The 24,497-nt window shown below is 55.1% G+C and overlaps 1 protein-coding gene across 1 annotated transcript in view; it reads left to right on the top strand.

Annotated features, from left to right (window-relative positions):
- The window catches only part of PARP1 (poly(ADP-ribose) polymerase 1), a 36,982-nt gene extending 14,879 nt beyond the window's left edge, over positions 1-22,103 (top strand). The window contains exons 5-23 of the mRNA XM_044267396.1: positions 114-213; positions 2,518-2,634; positions 3,246-3,422; positions 4,215-4,359; positions 5,563-5,703; positions 6,988-7,230; positions 7,391-7,459; positions 7,681-7,813; positions 9,250-9,445; positions 13,109-13,237; positions 15,410-15,493; positions 16,809-16,931; positions 17,573-17,701; positions 18,605-18,703; positions 19,108-19,260; positions 20,043-20,170; positions 20,813-20,874; positions 21,430-21,544; positions 21,624-22,103. Coding sequence (XP_044123331.1) covers positions 114-213; positions 2,518-2,634; positions 3,246-3,422; positions 4,215-4,359; positions 5,563-5,703; positions 6,988-7,230; positions 7,391-7,459; positions 7,681-7,813; positions 9,250-9,445; positions 13,109-13,237; positions 15,410-15,493; positions 16,809-16,931; positions 17,573-17,701; positions 18,605-18,703; positions 19,108-19,260; positions 20,043-20,170; positions 20,813-20,874; positions 21,430-21,544; positions 21,624-21,705 — 2,425 coding nt within the window. The 3' untranslated portion in view covers positions 21,706-22,103. The remainder of the gene's footprint in view (positions 1-113; positions 214-2,517; positions 2,635-3,245; positions 3,423-4,214; positions 4,360-5,562; positions 5,704-6,987; positions 7,231-7,390; positions 7,460-7,680; positions 7,814-9,249; positions 9,446-13,108; positions 13,238-15,409; positions 15,494-16,808; positions 16,932-17,572; positions 17,702-18,604; positions 18,704-19,107; positions 19,261-20,042; positions 20,171-20,812; positions 20,875-21,429; positions 21,545-21,623) is intronic.
- The last annotated feature ends 2,394 nt before the right edge of the window (positions 22,104-24,497 follow it).

Consider the following 24,497-nt stretch of genomic DNA (forward strand, 5'->3'; position numbering starts at 1 on the left):
GATGTGCATGCGGGGCCTGGCAGGCAGGAGCTACAGGGACAGGAAGTTCCTGTGTCCCCTGAGTCGCTGGTTCCAGGGTTCTGATGGTTCTTTTTCTCCCGTGTCTCTTGCAGAAAGAGGAAAGGCGACGAGGTAGACGGGATGGATGAAGTGGCCAAGAAGAAATCTAAAAAAGAAAAGGACAGGGATAGTAGGCTTGAGAAGGCCCTCAAGGTGAGCTCTGAGCTGTGTGTCTGCTCAATAGTTGCCTCAATTCTCTGTCGTCCTCCTGGGAGGAAAGTTCCAGGATGCATGTGCATCCCACTCAGTGAGACCTCCAAGAATTCCAAAATTGGGAGCAGTGGTAAGATAGCACAGCTTTCCCTCTACCCCCAGAGAAGGCCTTGGTGCTTCAAGGAGAGCCGCTTTTGGGCTCCGGGGGCTGGACCAGCTGGTCCCCAGCCTCTTGGCAGCATGCCATCCTAGACCTGGAGGGCCTCTAGCACGCACCGCACACAGTGTTAAGTTCAGGCATGCATAGGGGACTGAAAGAGTCAGGGATGTTCCCTAGTTGAGCTTTTTTCTTCTTTTTTTTTTTCCTTTTAAGATTTTATTTATTTATTTATTTATTTATTTGAGAGACCGTGAGAGAACATGAGAGGGGAGATCAGAGGGAGAAGCAGACTCCTGGTAGAGCCAGGATCCGGATGTGGGATTCGATCCTTGGGCTCCAGGATCATGACCTGAGCGGAAGGCAGCTGTTTAACCAACTGAGCCACCCAGGCACCCCCATTCCGTAGTTCTTTAGTGGAGTGCCAGACTTGCTGGGGACACACAGGGGCCTGGAAGAGACGGGGCTGTTCCCTAGTTCTTTAGTGGAGAGCTCTTGTCTGCAGAAGCGATGGAAGGCATGTGGTAAAAGCGGACAGAACCGTTGACCAAGTCAGTAGTCACAGATACTCAGCACCGTGTTGATGATGTGGGCGTGGAATCAGTAAAGTTGATGAATCAGAAAATGCTGGATGTTTGGTGCTGACACACACATTGGTGCGCAGCATCTGCGGCTGTGGAGTCTGTAAGGGCACTGGGAAGCTGCGGAGAACCGGCATCAGTCTTGTCGTGGGAACTTGCTCTCTGCCTGCGTGGTGCTTCCACGAGAGGATCCGGGTTTTGCCATGGCACAAAAATCAGAATCAGTGTCTGACCTGGTTGGAGCTGCTTGGTGAGAACCCTGAGTTTGGTGTGATTGTCCCTCAGCAGACCCGTTTGCGAATCTGGCTGTAGTAAGGCTGTGGCTGTTGTTACTTTGCACTTCCTCACCGGTGTGGTGTTCTCTCAAGCATCATCCAGGATGAAAGGAACGTAAAAAATGCAGATGTTCCCCACCCGACCCCACCCCACCCCCTACCACCGCCGGGCCTCGCCAGCCTGGCTTTGGCTGAGCAGGTGGTGGGATTCCACTGCTCCCATTGAAACTTGTACCACGGGACTCAGCCCATACTCCCCCACCCTGTGACTGGCAGCACAACTCAGGTGGGTGTGGGGCAGGTACGCAAAGCTGGGAACAAGTGCGCTGTCCTGTCGCTTCACTAGTTGCATTAAAATCTTCCTCACTCCAGGGTCCCGGCTGGCCCGTTGGGAGAGCACGCAGCTCTTGATCTCAGGTTCCTGAATTTCAGCCCCATTTGGGGGGCAGAGATGACTGAAAAAGTATTTTTAAAAGGCCCCATTAGGGGGAGCCTGGGTGGTTCAGTGGGTTAAAGCCTCTGCCCTCAGCTGAGGCCATGATCTCAGGGTCCTGGGATCGAGTCCCACATCGGGCTTTCTGCTCAGCAGGGAGCCTGCTTCTCCCTCTCTCTCTGCCTACTTGTGATCTCTCTCTCTGTGTGTAAATAAATAAAAATTTTAAAATCTTTAAAAAGGACCCCATAAAAATCCACCCTTGGTGTGGAGAGCGACTCCGCGGGGTCAGTGGGGCTGGCATTTTTACATCTGGTTTGCAGGGGTGCAGTCTGCAGCGGGGCCGGGGGCGGGGGGGACTCTAGCAGGGAGGAGGCTGCTGCCGGCCTGGGCACGGTGTTGGCGAGGTGGGGATGCTCAGAGCTTCCAGGGGGAGGCACTGTGTGTATGGCTCCCGAGATGGAGAACTCCGTGTCCTGAGAAGCGCAGATGTGCTCCCATGCGATGCTGAGTGGGATACGCAGTTGAGGCCGGCGGGGTGCTTGGATATTGTCCCCACCCGTGTTTGGGTTGGAGAATGGCCATGCCTGGTGTCCTTGGGTGCAGGTGTTGGGGCCAGTGGGCCCATGCGCCAGGGGGGCCTGTCTGTGAGGGGTGGTCCCAGGGACAGCATGCTCCGGGTGGAACTGGGATGCCCCAGAGCGTGGCTGAGCCACGTACCTGTGGAGGAGACCAGCTTGGAGGTGCAGCTCAGCTGACGCACAAGGACCCCCGTGGAGACTGAGCGAGACGGGGGAGCCCCTTCTGGTGGGGTCTCTGGACAGAGCTGGTCTGTCAGCCACCTGGCTCTGTCTGCAGGCCCAGAACGAGCTGATCTGGAGCATCAAGGATGAGCTAAAGAAAGTGTGTTCGACAAACGACCTGAAGGAGCTGCTTATCTTCAACAAGCAGCAAGTGCCCTCTGGGGAGTCAGCGGTGAGCTGCCTTCGCATTATGGGACATGTGGGAGACGCGGGAGGTGCCTGGGTCCCTGAGTGCTGGTGCTGTGCCTCCGGGCCATGGGAAGCCCTCCAGTGGGATGCCCACTAGTGGTGATTGGGAAGAGTGGAAAGGCCGCAGTTCTGTGGCATGGTGGCCACGTCCAGGACAGGAAAACCTCCCCATACATCAGCCCCGGGTTTAGGATTTGGGGGAGACTAGGGTGGGTTGTGTATTTGCCTGGTGTGTTCGTGCCGCACATGTTAAGGCTCAGACACTCAGGAACTGCCAGGTCTGGAGGGCGTGGAGCCGCCCTCATGAGAGGAGGACTGCTAGCACCCCACCGGTTTCCCCAGCTGGCGTGGCTCCTCACGCAGGAGCAGGGGGTGCTCTGGATCCTCCTTCCCTTCTACATCACTGGGGGAACGGGGGCTGTGGTGCTTCGTTTGGACAGGAGGTCTCTTGAGGTACAGCAGCCCGAGCTCTGCGGGTAGACCAGCAGCCCCAGGGAGTCCATATCAGGACGAGCCCTCTTCCTCTCTCCTCGAGTGCTTGTCTGCCCGTGCTAGAGAGTGGCCTTCCTGTAGCTTCTCCTCTCTGGGCTTCAGATCTTGGACCGCGTGGCAGATGGCATGGTGTTCGGTGCCCTCCTTCCCTGTGAGGAGTGCTCCGGCCAGCTGGTCTTCAAGAGCGATGCCTACTACTGTACAGGCGACGTCACTGCCTGGACCAAGTGCTTGGTCAAGACCCAGACCCCCAGCCGGAAGGACTGGGTGACCCCTAAGGTAAGCAGGAGCAGGGTGGGTTCTGGGGTCTGAGCAGATAAGCACTGCCATCCCACTTTCTGGGCTTGTCCGTGCTCCAAGTCCCCACAACTCCAGTGCCATGTAGGCGTGCGCAACCCGGGAGGGACCCTGGCCATACTGTCCGCTGAGTCTGAGTGTTGTTGGTTTGTCTTCAGGGAAAACCTTGTTCACGGCCCATGCATGCCAGTGTTGTTACAAACTTGGAACTGCTGGAAACACACAGTTGGCAGTGCCATGTACTTGAATACTGATGCCTCACATCGGTTTAAGATGTATTTATTTTAGAGAGCAGGGGGAGGGGCAGAGGGAAAGGGAGAGACCCAAGCAGACTCCTTGCTGAGTGTGGAGCCCCAGGTGGCGCTTGTCCCACGACCCCAAGATTGTGACCTGAGCTCAGACCAAGAGCTGGACACTTGACTGACGAAGCCCCCTTGACACGCCAGCCGTGCATGTCACCCCTGATCGTGAGAAGTAGACGATCCAGATCCTCTTTGCTCTGGTGGGGGGGTTATTTCTAGGGAGAAGTGGTTTCTTTTTGTTTTGTTTTGTTCTTAAGATTTTATTTATTTATTTGACAGAGACAGCGATCACAAGTAGGGAGAGAAGCAGGCAGAGAGAGGGAAGCAGTCTCCCCACTGAGCAGAGAGCCTGATGGGGGGCTCGATCCCAGGATCCTGGGATCATGACCTTAGCCAAAGGCAGAGGCTTAACCCACTGAGCCACCCAGGCACCCCAAGAAGTGGTTTCTTAACTGAAAGTTCAATTCTTCAGGAATTCCGAGAAATTTCTTCCCTCAAAAAATTGAAGATCAAAAAGCAGGACCGAATATTTCCCCCTGAGACCAGTGCCCCGGTGGTGGCGGCCCCGCCCTCCACAGCCTCGGCGCCTGCTGGTGTGAACAGCTCCACTCCGCCAGGTACAGCTTGGGGCTGGCTGTGGGCAGGGGGACCCTGACCAGAGTGGGGGAGGGTCTCCCTGTGTGTCAGTCCTGCTCCCCTTGGCAGGTGGAAGGCACTTGGGAGGTGGCCTCTTAAGGGCCAGTGGGCCTGATGTGACACGACATTTTGAGTGTCCTCCAGCCTGCACGATAGACCTTGCTTCCCTGACTCCTGGCACCCCGACCGCATGTCTGTCATCCTGAGACTAATGTGAGGCTCAGGGCTCTGGCGCACATAGCCCTGCCATGTGCCAGGCCCACAGAGCAGGGCTGATTGGTGTGAGTGCGAACACACCAGCACACAGAGTGAGACCGGTTTGGGGTTTTCTGTCTGCTGGAGAGACTCATTGCCTTTGTTCACTCCAAGGCGTGGCGGAGTCTGAGGATGGCCACAGTTGGGTGGGTGGAGGACAAGAGTCCGCCTAAACATGGTGACCCGCCTCTTCCTGGGGAAGACTGTGTGTGTGTGTACACATGCTCATGTGTACGTGTGGTCTTCTGAATCCAGCTGCTTCTGGTGTGGGGTCAACGCTGACTTGGCCTCACAGGGAGGGCTTGAGGGACGTCCCCCTCCAGGTTCTGGTCTAGGAGTGCATGTAGGACTCTCGTTTAGGACTGCAGATAGACACAGCTCTGTCGTGGGCCTTCCTGGTCTAGGGGCTGTGTTGGCCTCAAGTGCCAGGTCCTGCCTTGTGCCTGGAATCTGTCATCTGCTCAGTGTCCTACCTACTGAAGCTTTGTCCTTGAGGAGATGGGTTTGTTGGATGGGGTTAATTAATAGATACCATATAAGAAATTGTAGCTTATTTTTAGATTGGAGTTGGGAAAAGAGTAAAAGTAATTGGGAGCTCACGTGATTCCCTCTCCTGTTCCCAGCCCACTGACAGCCCCGTGGTCCCCACAGTGGCTTTCCTGCTCTACCTGTGGGGCAGTGCTAGGAACCCCCACTGACCAGGCTGGCCCATTTGTGGGGCAGCATCATCGTGGGGCTTCTCCCCTGGCCTGGTCCTCTGTATGTCAAGGGATGGGACAGGCTCTCCGCCTGCTGTGCTATCCTGTCCTCTGCTTTCCCACTAGACCTGGGCCTCTGTCTTCATAGACTTTTCCCTCAGGGATGCTGGTCAGAGGGGAGCTGAGGTGTCCCTGAGACCTTATGGCCTAATGACTGTTCTCTCGTCCCAGATAAGCCATTGTCCAACATGAAGATCCTGACTCTCGGGAAACTCTCACGGAACAAGGAAGAGGTGAAGGCCATGATCGAGAAACTCGGCGGGAAATTGACGGGCACGGCCAACAAGGCCTCCCTGTGCATCAGTACCAAAAGTGAGTTGAATCTGTTGTGTAAAGCAGGGCCGCATCGTGCCTCCTGGGATGGCAGTGAGGTTGGCAGGGGGAGGGGATGCGCTGAGTGTGGTGTGACACTGGCAGGGCACTCCCAGATGGGGGTTTTTGGTCACAGCATTCTTTGGTCCTTTATGGGGGAAAGCCAGCACCTATATTTGCAAAGCTGCCATGTCTTGTGTGTGTGCCTTGTGTCCCCAGTGGAAGGCTGCTGACTGATGTTCTCAGCCAGTCTGAACTCCTGCCCTCAGAGACACTGATGGTCTTGGCCCCTCCACAGCCCTGGGGTGGGGTGTGACAAGCTCAGGGGTTGCAGAGCCGGACAGACTCCTTCGTACATGAGGGTTGGTCCTTTGGACCCAGAGAGGAACTTGCTTTGTCAACGGATAGAAACCCATAGAGTGAGTCAGAGCAAAGAAACTGGAATATATGCCAAATGACCGCACAAGATAAAGTGTCCAGGGAAGAATCTTGCAGAATTGGAGGTAAGTAATTTACCAAGTCAGGAGCCAGAAGTCAGGGTCATGAGGTGTGCTCTGCATAGACTCAAGCCGTCCCCGTGAAAGCCCGGCGCTGCTGTCAGATCTGGAGCAGACAGCAGCTCCTGCGGATAGCCAGAGCCTTTCTGAGGACAGGGCAAGAGGCCTCGCGCTCCCTGACAGCACACTGTGTCACAAGCTCTAGTGACCAGAACAAGACAGGCTGACATCAGAACACACATAGACCAGCGGAACAGCTTGGAGAGCTGGGAAGCGAGCCTCCGTGTACGTGGTTAGTTCATCTGTTGCGGAGGAGCCGAGGTTCATGATGGGGAGAGCCAGGTCTCTGCCTGGCTCCACCGACAGATCCACACAGGTTGGATCGAACACTTGGATGGGAGATCTGGAGCCAAAGAACTCCGAGGAGGAAACAGCGAGCCCCTAGAGTTGGTTTTGGTGATTTCTGACGCTTGCAGTAAGAGCAGAGCCAGACCAACAGGACCCCGTCAAACTGGAAAGCTTCTGCACACCAGCATCAGCAGCATGGAGAGGCCTCCTTCCAAGTCGGGGGAAGCCACTTGCCAGTCATGCGCATGGGACGCAGCAGGGTCTGGCAGAGGGACACGGGCTCCCTTCCTGCTCCCGCCGTCGGACTGTCTCTCTTGGGGCGCATCTGCCCGTACCATGTGGCCCCCCTGGCGCTGGGTGACAAGGAGGGGGCTCGGTCAGTGGGGCTCTGATTGCGCTTCGCACTGACGCTCCGGCTGTTCTTCCCTGGTCTGAGCAGAGGAGGTGGACAAGATGAGCAGGAAGATGGAGGAGGTGCGCGAGGCCGGCATCCGCGTGGTGTCTGAGGACTTCCTTTGCGACGTGTCCAGTTCCGCCAAGAGCCTTCCAGACTTGCTCTCGGCCCACCTCCTGGCCCCCTGGGGCGCTGAGGTGAAGGCTGAGCCAGAAGAGCCTGCAGCCCCAAGAGCAAAGTCAGGGTCTGCGCTCTCTAAGAAGAGCAAGGGCCCCGTCAAGGAGGAAGGTGAGGCCCCAGGCTGCCCGGGATCCCGGGCCCGCATGCTCCCGAGACACTCTGGCCAAGACTGCCTAGACCCGTTGGCATACCACCCCCTCACCCTGCCTCCCCACCCTGACTTTCTGGTTTTTGTTTTACTTGTTTTCCTTTCTTGTTCTTTTCCAAGGCATCAACAAATCTGAGAAGAGAATGAAATTAACTCTTAAAGGTGGAGCCGCTGTGGATCCGGACTCTGGTGAGCACACAGGAGTGTGAGCGGGCAGGTGGTCCAGAGATGGGGGGCTTCCGGACCACACCTGCACACCCCTGCCTTTTTGGGCTCCCCTGGGCCTTGTGGGGAGCCTCCCACAAGGAGTGTCCAGGCAGGTGTGAGTGCCCCGCCTGCAGACCCCCTTCTCCCCGAGCTTATCGGCCGCCCTTTTAGAGAGAAAACCAGGCGCCATGCCTCTGCAACAGGTCTGGAACATTCTGCGCACGTCCTGGAGAAAGGAGGGAAGGTGTTCAGTGCCACCCTTGGCCTGGTGGACATCGTGAAGGGGACCAACTCCTACTACAAGCTGCAGCTCCTGGAGGATGACAGAGAAAGCCGGTGTGTCTGGGGATGGGGAAGAGTCCCTCGTGGTGGCCCTGTGAGGGAGTGGGCCTGTGAGGGGTGTGGGGAGGTCTTTGGCCAGAGGGAAGATACCGGCACGCCACACAGCCTGGCTCCCTTCCATCCAGCGCCCCAACTTCCCAGGACACGCTGTCCCGCCATCTCTCGAGACACTCTGTCTACAGCCCCTTGAGGAATCCAGGGTCCCTGAGCCTCGTGGGCTAACCTGGACTTGGTCTTCTTGGCAAGTGGAAACCGCTTTGCTGCTGGGACTCCAGTTGTTGGTTGAAAACCAGATGCTGTGTAGCCGTGGCCTCGGCGGAGGGGGCATGATGTCGGTGCCTATGAAGCCTTGACTGGTGGCCGTTTGTTGGCGCCGAGCAGCTGGGTGCCTCCCATTGCCTCAGCTTCTCACCAGGGCTTTCGTCTAAAAGTGAATATCAGATGGAACCCCAAAAGTCCAATGTATCTAGTAGGCTACTTGGGTTTTCTGAAGACATAAGCTCAGTGTCCTGTGTCTTATCACCTGCTCTGGTGGCCTAGTTTTAACTGGTTTTCACAGTGAAGGGACAACGTGGGCTGTCAGGTCTGGACACTTCTCTAGGACAGCTTAGTAGAGCACTTCCTAGACGTTTCCAGGAGGAACCCGAGCAAATAATGTTTAAGATTTTATTTATTTGATAGAGCACAAGCACAGGGTAGGGGCAGAGGCTAAGGGAGAGGCCTGACATGGGGCTCAGTCCCATGACCCTGAGTTCATGACCCGAGCTGACACCAGTTGCTTAACCAACTGAGCCACCCAGAGGGCATCTCTGTCATGATGTAAAAATTATGTGATGCGTTCTTTCCACCAAGAAAAATGAATCCCTCAAAGCCAAGCAGTGTGGCACCTAGGGTGCCAGTGGTGTGGGCCCCCGGTTGCCATGGGAACCAAGAGCAGTGGCCTCAGCCTGTGTGCCTCTGACACGCACACACACACCCAGCCCAAGCCCGTTGAATCTGAGCCCAGAGGCTCCAGTATCTAGGTTTTGTCGCTCATGGTTGTGTATCTTGAGTACAAAACTTCCAAGCGATGCTTACTTTGCTTCTGTGAGGAATGAGATGGGTGTTTATCTTACAGTCAGAATTTATACACTTGTTCTGCGAGCTTGGCTGGCAGATCAAGTGTAATCTGTGCTTTGGCATTTTTTGGGTCCATTCACCAATACGATTCGAAAGGCAGTTCTTGAAAGTTCCAACTCTCCATTTCCTCACAAGTGAAGGTCTTTGTGTTTCCTTTGTTCCTCTGTGTCCGTGGCATCATCTTGGGGGCCGCAGCTCTGTGTCCCCAGGCAGAACGTAGGGAGGGAACCTGCTCCCAGCACAGAAGCGGCCGGCCCTCGGGTCTGTGTGTGATCCTCCTCCTCCCCCCCCCCCACCCTGTGCCCTCACAGCTACTGGATCTTCAGGTCGTGGGGCCGCGTGGGCACCGTCATTGGCAGCAATAAACTAGAGCAGGTGCCATCCAAAGAGGATGCCATCGAGCACTTCATGAAGCTTTATGAAGAGAAAACTGGGAATGCCTGGCATTCCAAGAACTTCACAAAGTATCCCAAAAAGTTCTACCCTCTGGAGATCGACTACGGCCAGGTAATCCCTACTCTTATGCCGTCTGCTTCCAGCAGAAGGAAGAATCATCATAGTAGCCAGACCTCGCCCTGGGCCTGATGGCCTTGCGAGTCAGTGCTCCCCAGCGTTCAAAGGAGGAAACACTTCTCGACTCTTGACAGTGCTCAGTGTTAGGCCAACACCAAAACCAGACAGACCTTGCAGGAGCGCTCCCATATCCCTAGGAACATACATGCGGAGGCGTAACCGTGCAGTAATAACCCAAGTGCAGGATTTCTGTACCGCGACTGGGGGCAGGGGGTTGAGCCTGAGAATGTGAGGTCGGTTCAACACACAGATCAGTGCCCTGCAGTATGACCATGGTGGTAACAGTCACTGTCGTGGACGGAGAAACTTGGAAGGAGATCCAGCACCCTTAATACGAGTCATACCCAGACAGCGACGTAGGAACTCAGCTGACCGTGGTAGCGTCTTTGAGAACAAGAGGGGGATTGGTCTTTGAAGTTGCTCCCTCCATTCATTGGGAAGTGGTTCTTACATTCCAGGTGTGGCTTCTAGGCTGACCCCATGTTTTCCTCACAGGTCATAGGACCTGGTTGGCCATCAGGTTATCACAGTTCAGAGGGTGGCTTAGTCGGTTGAGCTTCTGCCTTTGGCTCAGGTCGTGATCCCAGAGTCCCAGGGTTGAGTCCCGGGTCAGGCCCCCTGCTTAGCGGGGAGTCTGCTTCTCCCTCTGTCCTTGAGCCCACTTGTGCATGCATAATAATGTAATTACATTGCCATGGCCTTTGTTGGATTGTGGTTTTGGGTCCCAGATGCTCTTCTGATCATTTCTATTACTTTTTTTTTTTTTTTTTTTAAAGATTTTATTTATTTATTTGACAGACGGAGATCACAAGCAGACAGAGAGGCAGGCAGAGAGAGAGGAGGAAGCAGGCTCCCTGCTGAGAAGAGAGCCCGATGCGGGGCTCGATCCCAGGACTCTGAGATCATGACCTGAGCTGAAGGCAGTGGCTTAACCCACTGAGCCACCCAGGCGCCCCTCTATTACTTTTTTTAAAAGATTTTATTTGTCAGAGAAAATAGGAGCACAAGCAGGCAGTGGCAGAGAGAGGCAGACGGAAAAGCAGGACATGATACCAGAACCCTGGGATCACAACCTGAGCCGAAGGCAGACGCTTGACCCCCTACATCCCCCAGGTGCCCCTCTGTTACACGTTTGTGGCAGGCTCATTTTCCTGTATATATCACTAAATAGCCTTCTGTTATCCCTTGGCTGATAACCTTTGTTTACGTTTGTTCTGACAAGATGCTTATTCTGGCTTTTATAGAAAAATCTATTGCATTTGACCCCTGAACAGTGTAGAGGGTCAAGGGCACTGACCTCTCCCCATGATGCAGTCAAAAATCCATGTTTAACTTGACTCCCCAAAACTTAATCTGTTGTTGACGTGAAGCCTGACCAATAGCCTAAGTTGATTTGAACTCATCTTGTGATGTGTATATTGTACACTGTCGTTTTATTACAAGCTAAGCTGGAGGGGAGAAAACATTATGAAGAAAATCATAGGAGAAGAAAAATACACTTTTTTTCATGGCTTTTTGCTTACGTAGTTTACTTAAGTAAACTACATCCCATGTGGGGCATGAACTCAATGACCCTGAAACCGAGTCATGCTCCATCTGAGCCGCTAGAGGCTCATGTATTTCTTTTTTCTTTTTTTCCACTTTATTTATTTTTAGAAAAACAGTATTCATTATTTTTTCACCACACCCAGTGCTCCATGCAATCCGTGCCCTCTATAATACCCACCACCTGGTACCCCAACCTCCCACCTCATGTATTTCTTTTTAAAAACAAAACAAACAAAAAAACCCCAGGGCATCTGGGTGGCTCAGTCAGTAACAACTCTTGATCTTGGGATTTTGAGTCCAAATCCCACTTTGGGTGTGGAAATTACTTTAAAATATCTTTTTTAAAAAACAGAATTTACTTTGTAATGCTGAGGTTGAGATCCTGGCTTGTCTGACTCAGCAGTGCCCCCTACTGGTCAGTTTTTCTAATTTCAAAAATAACATTTAAAATTTTTGAGAAACAAAATCCTAATCACCCAGAGTTGAGCACAAAGTCACGGTGTGGGTCTTTGGTGCTCCTGTCCCTTCATGGGTACTTTCCTCACCAGAGAACTGGAGTTTTGCCCTGCACGCTATGTCAAGAACCACCACCCCCCCAACGCCCGCACGGCTTTTGGAAGATGCTGTCCAATAGTGATAGACAACCACCTTTGTAACCTTGATATTTCAATAGCTGCATTTTAAAAATCTGAAAGAAACCGTGAAACTAACATTAGTTAGTTCTTTTTCCTCCCCTTCCGACCTTCTCTGAAACCAGATCTTTGAAATCTGGTGTGTTTTCAGCCCTTGCAGTGTGTCTCTCTGTTCAGACTGATCACCTTTCAAAATCAGGGCTACTGAATTCAGGTGCACTGTCCTAGAGCAGCATCTGGCAGGGCTGCCCAGATGGCCCGGGGTGGTGGTTTATGGTCTGTGACTCCCCTGTGACGGTGCTCCTGAATATGTAAACATCTCCGCTTATCACCCCCGGAGAGGGAGGCCACAGAGTAGATCAGTTCAAATAAGGTGTTTCACTGTGAACGTTGGCCTCCTCAGAGAGCCAGAAGCCGTGACCCTGAGAGCCTTGGAGACTTGGTGTTGCGACAGAAAGCGTAGTTGACAGCCGCATCTGGAGTGAACAGGGCCCACGGAGCGCCACGCCGCTTGGGTGAACACAACAGATGCCAGGATCAGTGTTCCACTCAGAGCAGATACCCAGCACTGTTCATTGCTGGGGACACTGTCAGGGGCAGGACATATTTCCTATCCTCTGGCCGTTCGTAAATGACAAGGGTTCAACAGTCTACAGTGCGGTGTGGTCCTGACTTAGCTTGGGTTCCCCAGAGAGTGGGCACACACAGTCCAGTGTTGAAAGTGTGATCACAGGGGCACCTGGGTGGCTCAGTAAGTTAAGGCCTCTGCCTTCGGCTCAGGTCACAATCCCAGAGTCCTGGAATTGAGCCCCATGTCGGGCTCTCTGCTCAGCGGGGAGCCTGCTTCCTCCTTTCTGCCTGCCTCTCTACCTACTTGTGATCTTTGTCTTGTCACATAAATAAATAAAATTTTTTTTTAAAAAAGTGTGATCATGGAGCAGAGGGAGGCCACAGAGAGTGGAGAGTTCCTGCTGTCAGTCTGTGTGGCAGGAAATGGGTGTCTGAACCTTTAGGACTATGGTGAAGACTGCATGGACATCTTCTGGTTGGCCCTGGGGTGCAGTAGTACAAGACCGGAGAAGTTACCCGGTGTCCCCTCGGTCCATGGTTTGGCTTGGTGGCTTCCCAGCTCTTCCAGAGTGGGGCCGTGGGCCAGTTCCCAGGGTGGGGAGGTGAGGGCATGAGGGGGTGGGAGTGCAGGTCAGCAGGCATGGAGCTGGGCACCTGCAGTGGCCATTGGAGGAAGCATCTGGAGCCCCCACGGGGATGGTGGGGAAGCCTCTGGTCCAGGTGCAGATACTACCTCAGCCTTCTGTGCTGGGGGTACCTGTGGCTCCTTTGTCTGCGGCCCAGATGCTATCGCCACTTGGCTTGGGTTGTTGAACGGGGCCTTTGACCAGTTCACTTTTCTCTAAAGGATGAAGATGCGGTCAAGAAGCTGACAGTGAACCCCGGCACCAAGTCCAAGCTTCCCAAGCCGGTGCAGGAGCTCATTAAGATGATATTCGACGTGGAGAGCATGAAGAAAGCCATGGTGGAATACGAGGTGACTGCGCGCGCAGGGGTGGCCAGGTCTTCTGCCTGTCCTTTTTTTTTTTTTAATGATTTTATTTGACAGACACAGATCACAAGTAGGCAGGCAAGGGGGGGTCGGGGAAGCAGGCTCCTGCTGAGCAGAGATCCCAATGTGGGGCTCAATCGTGGGACTCCAGGATCATGACCTGAGCTGAAGGCATAGGCTTTAACCCACTGAGCCACCCAGGCGCTCCTCTGCCTGTCCTTCTGCCAGACACCGAGCCAGGCTTCTGGGTCCTGGGGACTGCAAGACTTCCCAGGAGGTGGATAGTGTGCCTGAGTGAGCTGCCCCTGGGTCCCCATTGCCCTGCGCGTGTCCCCTTGCTGACGTAGCAATGTGTGCGGGCATGGCTCTGGAGCCGGCCAGCCGGAGTCTTCTGGAAGGCAAGTGTAGCCCGTGTACCGTGGAAGAAGTAGGCGGTACTGACGAAGTGCAGAAAAGCAACGTTGAGGCATCAGACAAAATTAAGAAAAGGTTGAGGGTGGGGGTGGGTTTGTCCTATTCCTCCTGCTTAGGCAGGACGAGGGGGCCGTGGTTGAGGCCAGTTGTCCCTGTGTTCTCCAGCCCAGTTTGGCTTTCCCAGAAGGTGAGCTTGGAACCGGTGGCAGGACGGTTCCCGTCCCCGGCTGCTATTAATGAATGCCGTGGAATCTGCAGGTCCCCTTTTGGGCCTGCAAACGCCCAGCGCTTGTGCGCTCCCATTGAAAGTGACCCCTGCACTGACCTCCATCAGGAGGACTGGTGATAGCTTGCGGACAATCTCACCAGGGACATGGGCAAGGGAGCAGGTCTTCATTTCTCTTAAGGTTGAAGAAGAAACGTCCCATGTGTCCTTTCCAGCTTCCTGTGTTCTAGTTTGTAGGGTCTCTCAACTCCTAACAGACCAGGTCTCCCCTGGGACATACCATTTCTGGGCTGGCTCTTGCTCAGGTGACCGTCTCGCAGGAGGAGACAGGCCAGAGCTGTTGCAGAGCTCACTGGAAGGCAGCCCATGGGCTGTTGCTCGCTTCTTATCTGACAGGCAGCCTCCCTCCACTTCTGCAGGGCTGGACCTGAGAATACCCCGGTCTCTCTTTAGGGAGTAGGGTACCTGGCTTGTGTTGAGTGAGCCCCATTCTTATCCTCGTGGCCTGTGAGGAGGGGCTGAGGGGCACTGGCACCGACACCCCGCAGTTGGGGGGTGCTGTTTCTTCAGAGCACTGCCCACCCCCAGCCACCATTGCAACGCCTTCCTCATTGGCTCCCGGAGCTGTTTTCCAGTCTGCACCAGCGATGCTGGGCTCCTTTATGTGCCCTGCTCTCCTCCTGAAACAGTCTCCCCGCCTTCTTCCCCAGACCAGGCAGCGGCTACTCCACTCCCCAGGGACCAGACCACCCCTCAGGGTAGAGACTCTGGCTTTGAGGGGAGGGAAGTGCCATTGGTTTGTGATGCCACGTCTACCACGCCCGACGGGGACTGCTTCCCGTCCATTTCCCTGCAGCTTGTGGCTCCGTCGTGTGCTGCAGGTGTTGGGGTGCCCCAGGGAGGTCAGGACACCAACCACGAGGGGCGTGGGGGCCTCCGGAGCAAGCCAGCCCCATTTTCTGAGTGGGAGACAGAGGGTGAGCATAGACTTCTCCCGAGCTGGCAGCAGGCCACATGCTTTCCTCACTACATTTGCTGCTTGTCCTGACAGTAATCCCCAAGGCATATTGCTAGAATCAGCGTGTGACCTTTCAGGGTACCTGATTTGAAAAAAACAACGTTCTTTTGGGTACAGATCTGTATGTTCAGGAGCATGTACTTAGGAGAACCTTTCTCCCCACTTTCTGGTCCTTATTTGTCTGGGAACGGTTTGGGCTCTGAGGCTCCGGGGCAGCTATGCTGCCTGGCCCTCATCCTCCCTAGGAGGCGAGTTGTGCTGGGCCAGGGTGGACTGAGTGTGGGGCTGCAGGCGTCCTTGTTTCTCATCACTGCCATAAACGAAGCAAACAAGACCCCCTCCCCTCCCAGAGCCCGTGGTGTGGGCCCTGGACAAGCCACAGACAAGGTTGGGTGTCTGCTGCTGCCAGGGCCCATGAGCCCCGAGGGACACTCGCCAGCTTGCCTGTGGTCCACTGAATGGAGCGGCTTTGCAAGGGAGCATTCCCCTGTCTCCTCAGATTGACCTTCAGAAGATGCCCTTGGGGAAGCTGAGCAAGAGGCAGATCCAGGCGGCCTACTCCATTCTCAGCGAGGTGCAGCAGGTAGGCAGGGGGGCCGCTTGGCTGGCTTGTCTTCGGGGAGCGGTGCAGGGTCGCAAGCTGCCACATCCCAGGGCCTGAGGACCAGGAGGTCTCTGTTCAATGCCGCAGGTGTGGTAAGTGCCTGTTCCCTCGCCAACATGGTCCCGGAACCAGTGAAGTAGCCGTGTTTTTAGTGATCAGTTATGTAATAAACTCCCTGTGAACTGGATAAGGTATTTGGTTCTCCTACCTCATAAAAACGTCCTGATTTGGGGTGTTCTTAGGGTGAGATTGAGGCTCCCAGTTGGCTTGGTTGGTGGAGCACATGATTCTTGAGTTCAAGCCCCATGTTGGGTGTAGATAAAGTCTTTTAAAAAAAAACTGGCATTATTTTGCAGTTACTTGGAAATTTCACAGAGAGTGAAATATTTCCTTACTTTGGTTCATGCTCATTGATCACCTCACCGGGCACCCAACAAGGTCCCCCAGTTTGCAGGACCTTCCCCCTGCGCGGTGGGGTGGGATGCAGGCCTGGCCTGTGAAGGAGGGGCACAGGGAAGCAGACTTCTGACTGGTGCTGGAGAAGGGGCCCCAGGCGACAGCTGCTCCTGAGCCCTGGCCCCTTCCCTGTCCAGAACCCCCAGTGGAGAGGCTGAGAGTGTCCTTCCCCACGACATAGAACCAACTGCTGAAACAGAAAGAAATTGAGGGCGTGGGGCTCAGCCGGGTGGGGGGGCGGGGGGACGGGTGCTAGGGCCTGCAGGGGGCCAAATTATGGCCCTTCACTGCCCCGTGGCCATTCAGGTGCCTGCCCAGCATCACAGCAGTCCAGCTCCTCCATCTCTGCATTTATTGAGCACCTTTTGCATATGGAGCACGAATAGGCACTGTGGCAGGAGGGGGAGCTTAGCCTTTCTGTGTGTGGCCACCTGGATCTTCAGGTGCGAGAAAAGCCAATTCCTTCCCTTAAGCTGAAGATCTGTGGATGGGCGGGGCGGGGGGGTACCGCCCAAATTCATCGCATTGGGGTTTTACCCCCATTTTGTTGTGAGAAGTTCCCAAACATTGATGTAGTTGAGTTTTAGGAGTGTGCATGAGCTCTCCACCTAGATGTTACACTTGATACCTTGCACGGCATTGGGGGTGGTATGGGTCCCTAATTGTCCAGGTCTTCTAGAAATGGAAGTGGACAGGGGTGGGGCATTCCTGCCCTTGGGCCAGTATGACACCAGCATGAGATGGTCTTGAACGCTTTCACCGCGTTTCCTGGCTGTTGCTCATGCCGAGCCAGGTCAGACTCGCTGTCTCAGTCTCTGTTCTCTCTCTTCCCCCGAAGGCGGTGTCCCAGGGCAGCAGTGACTCTCAGATCCTGGATCTCTCAAATCGCTTCTACACCCTAATTCCCCACGACTTTGGGATGAAGAAGCCCCCGCTGCTGAACAACGCGGACTGTGTGCAGGTAGCCGGGGCTGCCTGAGAGAGGAGTAGCCTGGGCCTCACTCCTTCCGGCAGGGCCTGGTGCTAGGAGGATCACCTCTGGGACCTCTCTTCTTCTTCTTCTTCTTCTTCTTCTTTTTTTTTTTTTTTTTTTTTAAAGATTAGATTTTATTTATTTGACAGAGATCACAAGTAGGCAGAGAGGCAGACAGAGAGAGGAGGAAGCAGGCTCCCTGCTGAGCACAGAGCCTGATGCGGGGCTTGATCCCAGGACCCTGGGATCGTGATCCAAGCTGAAGGCAGAGGCTTTAACCTACTGAGCCACCCAGGCACCCCGGGCCCTCGTTTTGAATAGGATTTCTTCCCATGGTGGTGGCCGACTACAGGCCAAACAGATGGGTTTTCCCGCCCCACTGCCTCGGAGCCAGCGATAGTCACTGCCCCCACTTCTCATAGGACCCTTGTAGCCTCGGGCTCTCCCTTCCCCCAAGTAGTACCCCCGTCATTCACTAGGAGCCACGGGTGGATGACAGGCTATTCCTAACCAGCTGGGAGGCCTTCCCATCACTGTCCCATCACTCCGTGAGGGTTTTCTCTGCTGAACCTAGGTTTGTCTCCCCTCACCCTGGTCCCAAGCCCAAGGTTTTCCATCTGTTCCTCCAGGCCAAGGTGGAAATGCTAGACAACTTGCTGGACATTGAGGTGGCCTACAGTCTGCTCAGGGGAGGTTCTGATGACAGCAGCAAGGACCCCATCGATGTCAACTATGAGAAGCTCAAGACCGACATTAAGGTAACAGGCCCCCATCTCTGGTGCGTCTGTCCGCTCGTCCTGAGAGCAGCGATCCCCAGACTGGAGTGGGTTTCTCCTGGAGACCTCCTCAGAACAGATTGTTGGGCAGACTTGCAAGCCAGGGTCTTTGGCACCAGACTCATTTTTGAGCGGCCTTCCAGAAAGTTCATTTTTCCTTAATCTAGAGATCTGTCTTTGGAGGCTTGTATGACATGAGCTTTAGAAGGTTTGTCGTGCCTGGGTTCTTGCTTAGGTGGAGGTGCCTGTGCTGGGGCAGAAGTCCCCTTGCCACAGCCCCTGGCTTGCCTTGACCTTGAGCCTGGTCTCCCTGTGTCTCACTTCCCGGAACCCTACAGTGTGGCTGGGTTCCCCTGAGCCTGGGATGGGGTGTTCAGATCCCAGGAAGAGCCTCTGCTTCTTGCCTAGAACAGAGCATAGATCTGGGGGTCCGGGTAGAATAAGCCACCAGATGTCACCTGTTTGGTCCCTGGAGCACCTTCTTCACGGGAATGCTGCAGGCAGGGTTCTCTGGTGAAGGGTTTATTCGGTTTACAATCCTGAAGCCTTTTACTTAAGCTGTGAGAAAACCAGAATTTCTGGGTTTTTTGCATTTTGGCTGAGAGGACAAAAATCAAGAACACAGCCTTCTCCGTGGCTCACTTGTGTTTGTGCGGGGGCGATTACATCGGTGAAGTGACGGTTATTTGGCAGGCAGAAGCTCTGGCCACTGCGCAGCCTTGAGGATTCAAAGACCTGGAGCGCTAGTCCTCCTCAAAACCCAGCCTTGGGGGTGGGTCGTTGCAGGTTCTGACTGCAGTCTTGGCTGTGGGACGTCTCTTGGCCCCTGTGCTGGGTGGCTGTGCTTGGGGTCTCCCTTGCGCAGACTCCCCAATGACGTTCTAGGTGGTGGACAGAGACTCAGAAGAAGCAGAGACCATCAGGAAATACGTTAAGAATACTCACGCGACCACGCACAACGCGTATGACTTGGAAGTTGTTGATGTAAGAATCTTCCTCCTTTCCACTTCTCCAGCCTGGCCTGGGTAAAGAACCATTTGCTTTGCTTTAAATTACTAGAGGAGCAACTTACTGTCGGTGGAGGAGAAAGGTTAGTCTTGGGGTTTGGGGGTGCTTAGTGTTCTTTCTCTAATTCTTTTTATTTCTGATCTCAAAGCCTTGTTTGAGGACCTGAAAGCACAATCAGACATGGCAAAGCATCTTGGGCTCACCTCTGTCAGACGGGGTCCTGCCCGGGCAGCTGCTCCCCACCCAACCCCGCCTCCTCGCAGGCCGCCACAGCCGCATCCTCTGGCTCTGGGGCAGCTGGCCCACTCTCCTGCATCTGGTGGATCTTGCTGTGAGAGTAACGTGGCATCCTCTGTCTCCGGCCCTTCACCCCCGAGCAGATCTTCCGGATCGAGCGCGAAGGCGAGAGCCAGCGTTACAAGCCATTCCGGCAGCTGCATAACCGCAGGCTCCTATGGCACGGCTCCCGGGCCACCAACTTCGCCGGCATCCTGTCCCAGGGCCTCCGGATAGCCCCGCCTGAGGCGCCCGTGGTAGGTGGCTGGCCCAGGGTGGGTGGCGGGCAGCACCCAGAGATGATCCGCACCTTGTCCTCGTGGCCCTCGCTCTGTGGCCAGCGCATCTACATGGCTATCAGCCGTGGCTTCTCGAACAAAAGTGAGGTGTCTGGGCCTTGCCCTGAGAGCTGATGGGTGTGTTGACATGCGAAGAACAGGCCTTGGCCACAGGCCAAGTTGAGTCCAGACTGCCTCCGCCCCCCTCTGCCGGGTGACTTCTGGGAGTCCTGGTGTGCTCCTCAGGAGACTGTGGGAGGGCCGGAGGGAGGCCCTGCTGAGTCGCTGCCTGGGTCGTAGAGGTGACCTGCAGGACAGGTGCTCGGAGGCAGTCTTGAAGGCCTCTTGCTGTCCAGGTGTAACAGGTCGGGAGCAGCGAATGGCTGGCTGGTGCCATGTGGTAGCACGTGACCTGGGCAGGTGCCCTGACCTCCCTACACCTCACCTTTGACTGACAGAAGGAAGTAAACACAAGAGCCGCCATTTATGGGCTGTTGCCACATGCCGGGCACCGATCTAAACGCTTATTAACTTGGTGAATTTTCACAACGGTTCTGTGAGGTTCCCTCCCCAGTTGAGAGAGGAAGACAGCGAGGGGCAGAGAGATTGAGCTTTCTGCGGCCCTGAGTGCCTCCCCGGGACCAGGGTCCAAACAGCCCGGCATGTGAGCTTGGCCTGTGGGTGTAGTCCGTACTTGGGAGCTCGGGGGTGCTGCAGACGGCCCCCAGGATGTTTTCTGTGGCCCTTTTCCCACCCTGCAGACAGGCTACATGTTCGGTAAAGGGATCTATTTCGCCGACATGGTCTCCAAGAGCGCCAACTACTGCCACGCGTCCCAGGCAGACCCTGTGGGCCTGATCCTACTGGGAGAGGTCGCCCTCGGAAACATGTGAGTCAGCCTGGCCTCGGCCGGGGCCACTGCTGGGCACGGACGGGGGTGGTCAAGACAGGAGAGCTCCCCTTGGCCAGGAGGGCACCGTAGAAATTCCCCACCACGATGGTAGAAATCAGTTCTAGTTCGTGAATGCGGGAGCACCAGGGACGAGGAGTCTAGCCGGGACTCCGGAACCGGCCGCGTCCACTTTCTGCGGCTGAATTGCACGGAGGATGGTTGGTGGGCCGCCTGCCCCCCGCACCGGAACACATGCGTGCACAGAGATGTTAGATTTTGTGTTTGAGATCAGCTCAGGTGAACCTGGAGATGAACTTCAGATTCCTGGCAGAAAAAAAATCTGGTTGGTTGGTCCTGCCTGCCTCAGGCCTGTCACAGTGACACTGAGAGCAGGGTCGCGTAATCGGGCAAGGGGGTGAGGCTCATGGTCTGAGAAGCCTCTGGAGCTGCGGCCACGGCCACGTGACCCTGCAGCGGTGGGGGCACAGAGTGCTGACCGGGAACTGTGCCTTCGCCTCTGGAAGCCAGGGGTCTGGGGAGGACTAGGTTTTTTCTCTGGTGGGCTCCTGCTCACCAGACTGGTGGTTTGAGAGCCCAGGGTCGTCGGAGGCCCTTCTGAGACCTTCCTCTCTTGCACAGGTACGAACTCAAGCACGCTTCACACATCAGCAAGCTGCCCAAGGGCAAGCACAGTGTCAAAGGTACCACGTTCCAGAAAGTGCTGCTCCCGCCTGGGTGCTCTGGACAGCCTGGGGAGGGCACCCTCTCTCCCTAGTGGGCTGTGGCTCACTGGAAGACAGCTAGAGGGTCATTAGATAATTGGGTCATACCCCCTGTCCGCAGTTCGAGCCTCAGGAACTGGTTGCGTCGGCTTTGCGTTTTAATGGGACTGTTAGCTGCGGTGCCAGGGGACATCCCCTGACCAAGTGCTGCCCGGGGTGTCCAGGCACGCGGGAGCTCCAGCCACCTGATGATTTAGGGCCTCCGCCTGCTGGGCTGAAGTGCAGGCTTTGGACTTGGGCTCGGTGAAAATATGATCCGGGCTGGGGGGTGAGGCACTGCTCTTACTGAAATCAGGGAGGCATGCACCTCGGGAGCTTGATTTATAGCCCGGGGTTGTATCCGGAAGGAGTACAGAGTGTGCGGTGTGCATGTCTTTAAAGTGAACACATAGACGCGACAGAAGTCTGATCTTGAACGTTCTCGAGCTAATGTCTTCACGGTTCCTCCTACCACTTATGCCTTCTGTCATGCAGGTTTGGGCAAGACAACCCCTGACCCTTCTGCCAGCATCACAATGGACGGTGTGGAGGTGCCCCTGGGGACGGGGGTTTCCTCCGGCGTGAACGACACCTGCCTGCTGTATAACGAGTATCCTTTGCCTAGCGAGTGGGGTTATGGGGCTCGGGGCTGCCATGAGAGTGTGCTCCTTGACCCACTTCCCCTCCAGGTATATTGTCTATGACGTTGCTCAGGTGAACCTGAAATACCTGCTGAAGCTCAGGTTCAACTTCAAGACATCCCTGTGGTGAGCTCGGGCGCATGGCTGACCTTGCGCCTGGGGACAGGGATGGAGGTGCCAGCGCTCACGCCCCTAGACCCGGCAGAGGCTGCCGCCGCGTCTCAGGAAAGCTCCTCTGCGAATGTTTGCTCACGTGTTAGATGATATTTCCCCAGCTTTCTGGGAGCAGGGGGGTGGGGGAGGGGGTCCTCCTGTGGCCAGCACCCTGGTGGGGAAGACTGACAATAGAGGAGATGTGGGGGGTGTCTAGACTAGTCCTGCGGGAGGAGCACCTGCCTTATTCACCGGCTCCCCCAGTGAAGGGAGAAATCACTCCCCCCTTCTTTCTAAGTGTTCACCTGTAGTTTTGGTTTGGGAAAAATGTTAAGCATTTATTTTGAGGTAAAAATAAAAACTAATTTCATACTACTTAGATTTTCTTTTTTTATTTTGCATTTTATTGTCCCCCCCTCTTTTTTTTTCTTTTTTTTTTTGCTGATTTTATCTGAGTTCTGTGGGAAGACCAGAAGGAGGAATATTAACAATTTCTCACCCTTAGAAACAAAAACGTGCTTTCCTTTTGGACGTGCTGGGATGTGGAAGCTCTTCAGAATACGTAGTGCACGGAGTTAAAAATTGCATTTGAGGTTCCCGAATCTCCCTCCGGCAGGCAGTTCTGTCTTCCAGATGAAAACGGTGTTACTAACACACCCCGGGGGCTGGTAGTCCTTCTTGATTAAATGGAAATGGTTTCCTCGTCTGTGTTGTGTGTTCGGTGTCATTCTGACTGTGGATCCGGTTTGTCCTCCTGGCATGAGGTTCACAGAGACTACAGGGGGCTGATGGCACTTGAATTTGTGGGGACCCAGAATGTCCAGCAGCAAATGGCCTTGCGGCGGGGGTGAGGGGTGCCCGTCCACACAGCAGGAAACCAGAGGCCGGGAGGCATGCGGACTTCGGTCTCTGCAAGCGCTGTGCAGGTGGACATCCTGATGGCTGACCGTCCCCGGAGCGCAGCCCCCCACCACTCCTCTCTGCAGGGGAAGGAGCCTGCAGCAAACAGCAGGGTGACCGCTGGGACACAGGGGCCAATGGCTGAAACCTGAAAGTTACATGGGAGTTTGGTGAGGGAAGCTGAGCCCAGGGCATTCCTGGCCAGGGAGAGGTGGGGGGGGCAGGCTGGCGTTCTTGGAGAGTACCTGCCCTGAGGGACGGCAGCAGCCGGGGCCCACGGGCAGGTGTCCAGTTTCAGCCTGCTGGCCGCAGAGTCCTTGCCCTTCTCCAGTATCCTGGACTCGTCCCTGGTGCCTTTGACCTGGGATGTGTTTCAGATCAGCTGGTCAGCAAGGCTCAGGCTTCCTGGATCAGGAGTTTTCTGTGTTCTTCCCCATCCCTGTCAGCGCAAGGAGAGGCTGTCGCCCTCATGGTCCTTGATTAAACGAAGTATTTTTAGGTTGGAGTGATTGTTCAATGGGTTCCCTCGCATCACAACTGATTTTTAAAGGAGATTCACGTTTCTGAATTCATGTTTTCTCCAAGGGAAACTACGATGCTTCAATATTTATATTTTGAGTGTCTTTCCTCAACTGAAGTCCAGTCCTATCCCAGGGTGTAGCTGGTGATTGTAATTTTTTTTCTGAGCCTTTCAAAGTATTTATTTGATGGAGATCACAAGTAGGCAAAGAAGCACGCAGAGAGAGAGAGGAAGGCTCCTTGCCAAGCATGGTGCGGGGCTTAATCCCAGGACCCTGAGTTCATGACCAACTTTAACCAACTGAGCCACCCAGGTGCCCCTTTCTGAGCCTTTCAAAGAAACCCCAGCGGAGAGTGTAACCAGGGCCTCCACTACCCATTCCGGTCCCCTCGAAGGCCCACATGCACTGTCTCAGGCACTTGAGGCAGATGTTGCACATGTGCTTGTCCCTCTGTCCCTCCAGGGTGGCAGCGACAGGCTTGCATTGGTGGCTCTGTCCCTGCCCCTGCCCTGCTTGGGATGTCACCCTCTGGAGGCTCTCGGAGAGTGCTTTGTCCGGAAGGTCCCAGCGCTGTGCCCGTGGGCTGTCCCCTGAGCGAGAGGACACCCTCCCACCCGTGGTGGTTAGCGGCCCTGCTGGAGACCTGCCCTGCTTAGGGTCCATCTGCTTTCTCCCAACACCGTGATCTGGGTCTCAGGACTGGTCAGCTTCCTCCTCTGACACTCCAGTGTTACCAAGGTGGCGTCTCTTCTCTTAAATTGTGTTTGAAAGCCAGCAGGTTAGGGCTCGGGTTTTTAAAGGAATGTTACTAGGGTTTCAAGTTGCAGTTTGTTTGGGGCTAATCGTTCAGGGGTTTAGTGTGGTCTTGTGACAGAGTGCGCCCCGTGTCTCTTGCCAACCCCTCCGGTGTGGGAGGGGGAGCAGCGCAGGTCTGTCGACCTGTCTGAAGTAGGCTATGAGAAGACGTGTTTGGAGCCTCACTCTGAAAGGTAAAAAGGAACCGGGGCCGTAAAGGCTCCTGGGTGAGCCAAGGGTCATTTGGACCCTTGTCCAAAGGAGGTTGCCCACCACCGGGCTGGGGGCAGTGCCAGCAGCGAGGACAGCCGCATCCCAGGTACTCATGGAGGGAGTGGGCACATGGAGGGAGTGGGTTTTGCCACAAGGGACTCATTGTGGTGTGCACGGTGAGCACCCTGGATAGACACAGCTGCCATCTTGTAGGATCCAGTCTACTCCGTAAGCCCGAAACTGCTGGAGGTCACTGTCTCCCGCAGCCACATTACCTGGGTCTGGGGCCCCGGGAGCGGGGATGGGGAGTAGTCCTCACTGTGACCATATCTGATACCCA

This window comes from Neovison vison, chromosome 10 (genome assembly GCF_020171115.1).
Source record: "Neovison vison isolate M4711 chromosome 10, ASM_NN_V1, whole genome shotgun sequence".
NCBI lineage: Eukaryota > Metazoa > Chordata > Mammalia > Carnivora > Mustelidae > Neogale > Neogale vison.